Here is an 11,456-nt window from a genome sequence, read left to right on the forward strand (position 1 = left end):
TCCTCCTCCTCCTCCTCCTCCTCCTCCTCCTCCTCCTCCTCCTCTCTTCTCCTCCCCCTCCTCTCCTCCTCCTCCTCCTCTTCCTCCTCCTCCTCCTCCTCCTCCTCCTCCTCCTCCTCCTCCTCCTCCTCCTCCTTCTTCTTCTTCTTCTTCTTCTTCTTCTTCTTCTTCGTGTGTGTGTGTGTGTGTGTGTGTGTATTTGTTTGTGTGTGTGTGGTACTGGTGATGAAACCCAGGGGCCTTCTACCTCCAGGCTACATTTTATATTTTGTTTGGAAATAAGGTCTCACTAAGTTGCTGAAAGCCTTACTAAGTAGCTGAGGCTGGCTTTGAACCTGTGCAATCCTCCTGTCTCAGCCTCCCAAGCACTGGGATTATAAGCGTGCACCACCATGCCCAGATTGCCTGGGATTCTAATACCCATCCACCAGCTGCCTACAGAAACCCTCCAGAGGTCTCCTTAGTGAGTCAAACCTTTCCATTTCCAAAGGAAAACAGGCCCCCACGCCCACCCAAGTCAGGACATAGAGCCACTCCCTGACTCTCCTGAGTCCCAGAACAGAGTGTCTTTTCAAGAATGGCATAGAAGGTCCATGAGCGGAGATGGAACTGGTCTGCCTGGCAGGCCTAGGCCATTCACAGAACACAGTGGGGGCCTTCGTGGCTGAGGCCTGTGGACTGACCACAGAGGAAGGGAGGGCAGTTTAGCCAAGGTGGCTGGAGAGGCTGGGGCACCTGGGGCGGGGCGCGCCTAGCTGTGCTTACACGCTGCTCTTGTTCAGGACTGGGCATGTCCAGCCCTGACTCCCGCGATGCCCCTCTGGCTCCTGGGGATGGAGAGAAGACACTGGGGACATTGAGGGGCTGGGCGATGGGTGGGGGCTGAGCTTGTGTCTTCTTCCTAGGAGAGATGGAGGACTTGGCCTCTCTCTCACCACTAACCAGCCTCTCAGGGCCTCTGAACCATGACTGAGGAAAGGAAAAATATATAAACAGGAGACAGATGCACAGGACCAGCTCTAACGTGTCTATGATCCCAACTTTCCGACAGAGGTTTCCCCTTTTTTCCCTGACACTTCCACCCCCACCCGACACCAAGGAGCAACAGAGAAAACAAAACCAGAGGCTGAGTTGAGCTGAGAAAGCCACTCAGCTGTGGTTGCCCTTGGAATCTGTTTACTGAAAAATCCAAAACAAATATCCGGACACTCGCTAACCACCCACTTCAACTTCCTATGACTCTGCTATCAGCTGTCTCCATGGATACCACCAATCGAAGCCCTCACTTGCACAAATGTGACAGTGTGCGGACCCCAAAGTCAAATGTACCACCCCCTCCCTGCAGAACCCCTTTGACTCTTCCCCAGTCACCCCTCCACCCACAACACCCAGGCTATACAGCCAGGCCTCAGTGTGCAAGCCTGGTCCCATATGCTCTCCGAAAGCAAAAGTCCACCCTCTAAAGAATTTGTTCGAAGCCAGGTGTGATGACACACACCTGTAATCCCAGTTCTGGAATAGCTCAGGAGGATCTTAGGTTCGAGACCAGCCTCAGCAACTTAGACTCTCAGCAATTTAGTGAGACTCTATTTCAAAATTAAAAAAATAAATAAAAAGTTCTGGGGGTATATAGATAGAATGCCCCTGGGTTTAATCTAAAATATAACTTGTTGGGAGCCAGGTGTAGTAGCACATTTTACTATCGCAGTACTTGGGAGGCTAAGACAGGAGGATTACAGGTTTGAAACCAGCCTCAGTAATTTATCGAGATCCTGTTTCCAATATATATATATATATATATATATATATATATATATATATATATATATATATATATCTGGGAGTATATCTCAAAGGTAGAATGCCCTTGTATTCAATTCCCAGTACCACACCACACACAAAAAAAGGACTTGTTGGTCATTCTTCCTCCCTTAACCTCAATGCACTAAAGCACACCCCACAAACCCACCATAAATTGACACTCTACTTCCTTCTATCCCTCCTCCTGTGGCTCCAGCCCGCCAGTGTCTGCATCTGCAGGAGAAGGATAAGACAGAAGCCCTCTCCAGTCCCCACAGGCTCAAAGAAGAGAAATGTACACACTGCACTCCTAATTCCTTGCCAAGGCTTTCCATGGTAACCCTTGGACCCTCTCACCTACCACCACACCGGCACACCTCCAAACTCCAGCCAGACAGGGCTGTTGACACAAGGGGAGCCCTCAGGGACACCAGGAGAGTCTGGACACGCAGCAGGAGTCAGCGTGCCTCATCGATCGGAGCCCAGGCAGGCACATGGCAAGGACCTGGCGTCCTCTGTCGAGCCCGAGTCCAATGCAGTCAGAACTCAGACAACCACAGGGCACACTACATGCCCTCGGGCAGCTGGGCTGGGACCCAGAGCAGAGAGAGAAGCGTGTTTCTGGAGGCTGGCCAGGGCTCGAGGTAGACAGCATTGGTGGGAAAAGGTCTGCAGGATCATCGGGTTCTTTGCTAACCCCGCAGTTAGCTGCCTCTTCAGAGGAGAAGGGGGAAGCAAGCTGAGCACTGGGGAAGGTCATCCCAAGCACTGCTCACTCTAAACCATTGGCACTGCCAGGAGTCACGCTGGCAGGACATCCAAAGAGAGAGGGACGCAGGCAGGGTGGCCAAACCAAAGGAGGCCCTTGGACTAAGGCAATCGGGATTTGCTCAATTGTTCCTGGACCCTCTCGCAACGTACACACACAGAGGCACGCACGCAGGCCTCAGCAAGCCCCGGAGAGGGAGGTGTTCAGACAGACATCCCGAGTCAGAGCTGGTGGGTGGGGCTGGAACATGAGTTCATCTATTTCCTGCCTACATCTGTATAAAGGGAACCAGCAACCCAGGAGGAGCACAGCTGTGTCTGGTTGCAAGGACAAGAACGTTGTCAAGAAGGAGAGCCACGCCCCCTTCCTCCAGCGCAGGACAATCACCCATCACAAGGCACCACTGACCGCTTCAGGTAGGAGAAAAGCAAACTCCCATCTCTTCCCTGGAGCTGAAGGCAGCACATGTCACTTTCCAAATTCTCCTTTGGAATTCTCCCCAATCCCCATTTTCTCTCTGTTTTCTTTCCCTGGAACCTTGGAGCCGTAAGCCAACCCTGCCCTCGCAGCAGCTGTGGGCCAGCAGGGAGGGTGGTCAGGCCCCAGCACCAAACCTGTCTCCTCAAAACAAGTACCTTGACATCCTCTCTGTCCCTCTCCAGCAGTGCACTCCCTGCTTTCCCGCCTTGGGAAAGGGATTTTTCATGCTGATAACTTAAATGAAACAATCACTGGGAAAGGGTGATGAGAGAATTGGAAAGCCTGGTGCAAGTCATAGATGTCACAATTTAGCCTTTCAGCCCCCTGGAGGAGAAGGGAGAGATACCAAGATGTCCACAGGTTAAAAAAAAAAAAAAAAAAATGGCCTTCAGACTCCCTGGGTTGATCAGCAAGAAGCAGCAGTGGGAGGCTGGGTAGGATAGGAAGAATGCAGAGTGATCGCATCGTGTCTCTTAATGAACTGGAACTGAGGCTGTTCATCTATCTCCTGCGGGCAGCCATGAAGGGAAGCTGGCCCATGGCTGGGGTGCCATCTCCTCCCTCCACAGCTCTCTAGAACTATTCCCTCATTAAACCGTCTCCTACTCATTCTAGAATGCAGATGTCTCCAGCCCTCTCCTGCCTCGCCCTGGGCCTGGCCCTCCTCTTTGGGGAAGGCTCCACCTCGCACCATCAAGAGCCCCAGGCAGCCCACCTGGCCACAGACTTTGGAGTGAAGGTGTTTCGGCAGGTGGCGCAGTCCTCCAAGGACCGCAATGTGGTTTTCTCGCCCTACGGGGTGGCCTCAGTACTGGCCATGCTGCAGCTGACCACAGGAGGAGAAACTCAGCAGCAGATCCAAGCAGCAATGGGATTCAAAATTGGTGGTGAGAGACAGGGGAGAGTGGGAGGCGGGGAGTCAGGCATTCTCGATAGAGAACAGGGACCAAATGAACCAGAAGCTGGGCAAAGGCGGCTCCGGCTTAGCCACATACAGCTGCAATACAGGGACCACCCCATCTTCTTCTCACTACTCCCTGTATCACTTGACCCTTGACTTGTCGGGATGTACAGATCAGTGGATTTGCCAACTCTGGGACCATAACTCCTCTAAAACTGCTCCTCATCTACAGAATGAGGGTTAAAAAAAAAAAAGCCTACTACATAAAGCTTGGAAATGTTAAATAGAATTACATTTGTGAAACATTTGGCATAGCCATTATCATAAGAAAAACATTAGAGTTCGTAACCTAAGAACAGAGACAAATATTCTAATCCAAAGAAAGGGTTAGAAGCTGGGCGTGGTGGCGCACGCTTGTCATCCCAGCATTTGGGAGGCTGAGACAGGAGGATCGCAGTTTGTGGACAGCCTCAGCTATTAGTGAGGCCCTCTGCAACTCAGTGAGACCCTGTTTCAAAATAAAGAATAAAAAATAAGGCTGGGGTTGTCATTTGGAGGTAGAATGCCCCTGGGTTCCATCCCCAGAACTGCAAAAAGAGAGAGAGAGAGAGAGAGAGAGAGAGAGAGAGAGAGAGAGAGAGAGAGAGAAAGAATGGAAGGGAGGAAGGAAGGGAGGAAGGAAGGCAGGCAGGCAGGCAGGCAGGCAGGCTGGCTAGGACCTGAGGGTCCCAAAGAAAGGAGAGATGCAAAAAAGAGATTAGGGTCTGGGATATCCTCCAGAGCTGCCTGGGGGGATGGAAGAGCTTCATCCATCTGGGCAGGCCTGGGCCTCTTGAGGGGCAGCTCTCATCTGGGAGCCCTTGGCTCAAAACTGGAGTGACACACCCTGTTCTTGCCTTGGCACAGAGAAGGGCATGGCCCTCGCCCTCCGTCGACTGTACAAGGAACTCATGGGGCCATGGAACAAGGATGAGATCAGTACCACGGATGCCATCTTCGTCCAGCGGGATGTGAAACTGGTCCAAGGCTTCATGCCCCACTTCTTCAGGCTGTTTCGGAGCACGGTCAAGCAGGTGGACTTTTCAGAGATGGAAAGAGCTAGATTCATCATCAATGACTGGGTGCTGAGACACACAAAAGGTGAGCAGGCAGGGAAAGGAAGCCAGTCTCTAGGGACTGCAGGGAAAGGGAATTTGGAGACAAATTCATGAATCTTCCTTTAAGCATCCTCTTCTCTGGGGACAGAAAGGCCAAGTAAAAAGGACCAAAATTCAATAGCTAATATATACATATATAACCGTATTATATATAATATACTATTTATTTATTTATTTATTTATTTATTTATTTATTTATTTATTTATTTTGGTTGGCCTGGAACCTGCAATCCTCATGTCTCAATCTCTCAAGTACTGAGGTTACAAGTGTGCACCACCGCACCTGGCTTCCAGTAACAAATATTTTTCTTAATGAGACTTCCTCAAGAACCAACTTGAAAGATATCCCTAAAAAAAGTATCATGAGATTTAATAAAAACAAAAGTAACCAGCACATAAACATACACAAACCTTCAAAATCACGGCGTAGCAGGCAAAAGAAGGGGTGAAGTAAGGGAAGGCTGATGTTTCTAGCTCTGATCCTGGAAAGGATCCCAGAGTCAAGAAAAAAAGTGTGGTGGCATACTTGGGAAGCTGAGATAGGAGAATCACAGGTTTGAGGCCAACCTCAATACCTGTGATTAGTGAGACCTTGTTTCAAAATGAAAAATAAAAAAGGCTTGGAGGTAGAATGCCCCTCGGATCAACCCCCAGTACAAACCAAAAAAGAAAAAAAAAAAGTGTGGTGAGCAGGAAGCCTTCCTGAGATTCAGAAAGATAGGTCAAATTGAAAGCAGCTAGACTGGCCTGTCTGACCTCCTATCAGGCTCCCTTCAAAGGACACCCATGCGATCACTGGGAGGTGAAGGGAACCATCTAAGAGGCTTATAAAATATCTAACGTCTTGATCCCCTGGGTCTCCTGTAGGCATGATTAGTAACTTACTTGGCGAGGGGGCTGTGGACCAGCTGACGCGCCTGGTGCTGGTGAACGCCCTCTACTTCAATGGCCAATGGAAGACGCCCTTCCCAGAGTCGGGCACCCACCACCGCCTCTTCCACAAGTCCGACGGCAGCACCGTCTCTGTGCCCATGATGGCTCAGACCAACAAGTTCAACTACAGTAAGTACAAGCCCTCCCGCCCACATCTCACAAGTACTTCCCCTCAGCCCCATGGTCTCCCAGGCAACATCCAAAGTGTTGCCCTCAGAGGGAGGAAGGTCCTAAGGAATGTTCCCCTTTGACCCTAGAACACACAACCCGTGGGGGTGGGGGACACACCTGGATCATGAGAGAAGAAGAAAGAAACTTTCTCTCTTGCCAAATGAAGTTGACATCCAAAGATTCCCTCCGGGCCACATCTGACCACCACTCGACCCTGTCTCTCTCTCCAGGGCTTTTGGTGTGATTACACAGGGCCAAGAAATCCTGCTGGTGGCAGGGCTTTATGGAAGCTGAAATTAAGGGAATGAGGGCTAGAATAAACTAATGACTGGGTGTTGAGGGTAAGGGAGCCAAGATCAAGAAGGCCAAAAAAGAGACAGAGGAAACGAAAGGCAATGCATTGGCCAAAGAGAAGGGAAATGGAAATAAAGGACTGAATAAGGGCTGGGGATGTAGCTCAGTGGTAGAATGCTTGCTCTGTGTGTGTGTGTGTGTGTGTGTGTGTGTGTGTGTGTGTGTGTGTGTGTCTGTCCCTGGATTCAATTGAACCACAGTAAAGACAAGTAATAAAAGCCAGGCATGGTGGCACATGCCTGTAATTCCAGTACTTAGGAGGCTGAGATAGGAGGGTCACAAATTCAAGCTAGTCTTGGCGACTTAGTGAGGCTCTCAGCAACTTTGTAAGTTTCTATTTCCAAATAATAAATAAAATGGGGTGGGAGGGCAGTGGTGTAGCTCGAAGGTAGGAAGCTCCTGGGTTCCACCCCAGCACCACACACACACATACACACACACACACAAACACACAAGAACATTGAATTGGGGCAGTGGAGCCTCGAAAGCTGGAATGAAGCCAGTGTAGTTGTGCATGCTTGTTTGTAATCACAGCACATGGGAGCCTGAGACAGGAGGGTCACAGGTTCAAGGCCAGCCTCAGCAACTTAGTGAGACCCTGTTTCAAAAAATAAAAAATAAAATAGGCTGGGGATAAGGCTCTGAGGTAGAACACCCCAGGGTTCAATCCCCAGTACCAAAATAAAATAAAATAAAATCTATAAAGGAAAGTTTGGCTTCCAGAAACAGTGGTGAACACAGCAGAAGTAGCTGAGAACCCAGCTGAGTCAGACCAAGGGCTGGAGTCATTTCCAACGCACCATCTTGGTCTCTTCACAGCCGAGTTCACCACCCCTGATGGCCACTACTATGACATCCTGGAGCTGCCCTACCACGGGGGAACCCTCAGCATGTTCATCGCGGCTCCCTACGAAAAAGAGGTGCCTCTCTCTGCCCTCACCAACATTCTGGACGCAGAGCTCATCAGCCAGTGGAAAGGCAACATGACCAGGCTTCCCCGCCTCCTGGTTCTGCCCAAGTAAGCCACCCATGTTTTCACCACCACCTCCCCCTCCTGTCTCCTGCTACCCTGAAATCACTGGCCCCTGTGGAGTCTCGGGCGCTGCGATGTCTGCCGGGCAAGGACATGTATGGGAGTCTGGAGGGAAACACTCTGGGCTGGGTTTGATTATGATTCCTCGAATCATCACTCTTGTCTGTTTTTACTGGAACACAGGAGAGAGTTCTAGACCACGCCCCCACACAACCATGCCCCAGAATAGCCAATAAAAGCCAGCCAAGGAGGAGCTGAAGAAATGATGGTGGTGGGGGGCTAAGCGGGGCTACATCCTTTTATGCAAGACCTGTACTCCCACCCCCATCTCCTTGAGTTAACATCCCAACAATGAAACAATAAGGTCACTTCCAGGCAGGGCAGCCCCGACTGCAGCTCCTGGCTGGAGTTCCAGAGAACACATTTTTTCAATCCTTCTGCAGAAGCAAAGCGTGTGGAGAAGGCTGAGATTGGTTAATTCCAGAATTGCAGGGAAAATCCTGCGAGGCTTACCCCAGACTTCCAGATGCTATAATGCCAGGCTTGGGGAAATTTTACTTGGCTAGTTAGCATTCTCTCTCTCTCTCTCTCTCTCTCTCTCTCTCTCTCTCTCTCTCTCTCTTTCTCTCTCTCTCTCTCTCTCTCTCTGTCATAGAAAACAAGGTAATTTGGTCATGCCCTTGTGGGAAGCAGTGTGCCCCCCAAACCTCCCTTGCTTGAGGGTCAGGTCTCAGAAACACAATCTACAGACCAGATTTTTGTCCAGACATCCATGCAGTAGAATTTGCCCTTGGCCTTCCAGTCAGAACTGAATAAAATTATGCTGGAAATTCTGCTTTATTTGAGGAAAGTAATTAGTCACAGGTTGGAGGGGGTGGGAAGCGTGAATAAGAATATTCATTAATATTAGAAACTTCCAGCAAAGAGAGACTTTATAAGTAGATTTTCTTTTTCCTTTCCTTTTTTTTTGGGGGGGGGTACTACAGATCGAACACAGAGGCATTTTATCTTTGAGATACACCACTAGCCTTTTTTATTTATATTTTATTTTTTGAAACAAGGTCTGGCTAGTTGCTGAGGGTCTCAGCCAGCTGTAGAGGCTAGCCTCAAAAACACAATCCTCCTATCCCAGCTTCCCAGGTACTGGGATTACAGGTGTGAGCCACGGCACCCCGGCTTATAAACAGATTAAAACAAACAAACAGAAAACCCAGATATCTCTCTTCCACAGTCAAATCACCTCCTACCCAGTCGGACTGCCCCAGGGTATACCTGGTGGGAAACTGAGAGGCAGCTTCTGCCCCAAAGAGGGGATTAAGCTCAAGCTGTTTTTCCCCTGCTGCCTACAGGTTCTCCCTGGAAACAGAAGTTGACCTGCGGGGGCCCCTGGAGAACTTGGGGATGACGAACATGTTTAGCCCAGTCCAGGCGGACTTCACAAGTCTCTCCGGTGAGAGACCCTCCCTCTTGCCCTTATCCCTGCGGGCTTGTGGGTCCCGGGTGAGGACCAAGGACGCTCTCTGAGAGTTGTGGCTGATTTACCATGGTCTCCCTCTCTCTTTCAGTCCAAGAGCAGCTCTATGTAGCGCAGGCACTGCAAAAAGTAAAGATTGAAGTGAACGAGAGTGGCACGGTGGCATCCTCCTCCACAGGTGAGTCCGGCTCAGGTGAAGCCCAAGGCGTCCAGGGGTGGCTGCTGCTTGGCCCCTCTATCCATCACCCTGCGGGATAACTAAGCCCCAAGCCCCAAATGGACGCCACTGCCCCGCTCCCTACAGGCCTCTTTTCCCAGAACACATCCCCGGGTGGAGAGCAAAGCCCTGCCATCTACTGCCCCCCCTCCACCCTGTTGCTTAGCCTGGAAAGCGGACACGTGTTCCCTGGACCCCCATTCCCTCACCTGTGGCTCCTGAGATCCCTGAATGTGAAATAGTCCCTCACAGAAAAGCCCAAGTAGGTTCTACAGTGGGATATGAACTTAAGGAACTTGTTTATCAATAAACCCTAAAAGGCCAGGCATGGCGGTGCACACCTATAATCCCAATACTTGGGAGGTGGAGACAGGAGCATTGCAGGCTCGAGGATGGCAAGTAGTGAGGCTCTCATCAACCTAGCGAGACCGTTTCCAAATAAGAAATAAAATTGGACTGGGGGTATAGCTCGAAGGTAGAGTGCCTCTGGGTTCAATCACACACACACACACACACACACACACACACACACACACACTCCTAAGCTTAGATAAGCCTACAGCCAAACTCCTGGAAGAAACTGGGTCTCAGGGGCCATTTCCAAACTTCTGAGGTCATATTCAGAAAAACCAAGCAGCCTCTCGAATATCACCCCCCACCTTAGATGAAAGGCTAGTAGCACGGAGTCCCCTGGCATCAGTCCAGGCACCAGTGCCGTCCTCAGACATTGCCCTTTCTCTTGCAGCCATTCTTGTCTCAGCCCGCATGGCCCCTGAGGAGATTGTCATGGATCGACCCTTCCTCTTTGTAGTTCGACACAACCCCACAGGTGAGCCGCGAGCCAGCCCACAATGTTCCCTTGCCCTCCCACCGTTCTTATTTGGGGGTACCAGCTGGATGCAGTGGCACACGCCTGTAATCCCAGTACTTGAGAGGCAGAGACAAGAGGATTGCAGGTTTGAAGCCAGCTTCAGCAACTTGCTTCTGGCACCAGTCCAGACAGATGATGGAGATGCCCCTCTAAGCTAAAAACTCTGGGCAAAGAATCTAGAACTTGGTGCCCCTCTTCAGAGGAGGCTGTGCTTGGTCACAGACCACACAGTGCCTGACTCCAGCCCTAACTTAGTCACTTGAGCAGCTAAGACTGCAGACAACTCACCCACCTTAGATACCTCTCAATTCATCCCTAAACATGGTGTTTCCAATGCTCAACTCCTGTGATTCTTATACCCGCAGGGACAGTGCTATTCATGGGCCAAGTGATGGAGCCCTGATCCTGGGAAAAGAAGCCCTCATCTGGGACAAAACTGGAGATATATCAGAAAAGAAGAAACTCTGAAGGGTTTTTGTTTTAATGACTCTTCCCAGAGGGAGAGAAGATATTTGTCTTCTTCTCCCACTGGCAAATCTTTCCAACTGACCTTCTAGACCTCAGCCTCTTGCAGGAGTGGGAGGACCTCCGAGTCTAACTCCCTGCCTACAGATCCCTGGAGAGACCTCCGAAGCACAAAGATCTCCGATCCAGACTGTAAAGCCCGCAGACCCGCTGACACGGCTGCGCTTGCCCATCTCCCTGCCCATTTGGTCTTCAGACCCGCTCCTTGGCAGAATGGAGCCCTGGGGCTTCCAGGAGCTTCCAAGTGCTCAGGAGAGACGCTTTGTGCTCCAGTCACGCTGCTGTCACTCATGCACTGTCTGCCACGGCGGCGGAGGCTGGCGACAGGCCAAAGGAGGCCAACGGGAGAAACACTTTTCATTGCATTCCGCACTGAGCACCTTCTCCAGCTGAGGGGCCGTGGCTGGCAGAGCAAATGACCACCGGTGCGGAGCACCCCTTCACCCCCCAGAAACAGCGTGCATATGTTCTTTCAGAGTGTAGGTGACTTGTTTACTCATAGAAGCAGTTTATTTTTATTTTTATTTCTTGCTTCCCAGTTTATTTTTGTAGGAATAGAGGAAGAAAGGTCAGATGCGTGCCTGGCTTTTCACATAAGCCCCCCTACCTCTGGTCTCCTGGTATGTGTGTGGGGGGGTAAAGGGTGGGATGCCAGGGGTGTGCTTGCGTATTTATTACATCCTTGCCCTTGTGTTTCTTCTTAAAGATACAGGGCTATTAAGGAAAAAGTATTATTTAAACTTGCACGTAGTGTGTGGTCTGTGTCATTGC

At 50.5% G+C, this 11,456-nt stretch overlaps 1 protein-coding gene across 4 annotated transcripts; it reads left to right on the forward strand.

Annotated features, from left to right (window-relative positions):
- Positions 1–3,665: 3,665 nt before the first annotated feature.
- SERPINE1 (serpin family E member 1) lies at positions 3,666–10,563 on the forward strand (the record flags this gene model as incomplete). 4 transcript variants are annotated; one of them, XM_080702989.1, is made up of 8 exons in its annotated part: positions 3,666–3,960; positions 4,857–5,090; positions 5,975–6,169; positions 7,385–7,583; positions 8,948–9,048; positions 9,164–9,250; positions 10,035–10,118; positions 10,526–10,563. In XM_080702989.1, the coding sequence occupies 8 exons, from the start codon at positions 3,666–3,668 to the stop codon at positions 10,561–10,563; spliced, it is 1,233 nt and encodes a 410-aa protein (XP_080559115.1). The 4 variants fall into 4 exon arrangements, with proteins under 4 accessions (XP_080559115.1, XP_080559117.1, XP_080559116.1 ...); XM_080702991.1 differs by having other exon boundaries at positions 3,666–3,936; positions 9,164–9,265; XM_080702990.1 differs by having other exon boundaries at positions 3,666–3,936; positions 10,014–10,118.
- Positions 10,564–11,456: the final 893 nt, after the last annotated feature.

Source organism: Muscardinus avellanarius, assembly GCF_963383645.1.
Source record: "Muscardinus avellanarius genome assembly, chromosome: 10".
In the NCBI taxonomy this organism is placed as follows: domain Eukaryota; kingdom Metazoa; phylum Chordata; class Mammalia; order Rodentia; family Gliridae; genus Muscardinus; species Muscardinus avellanarius.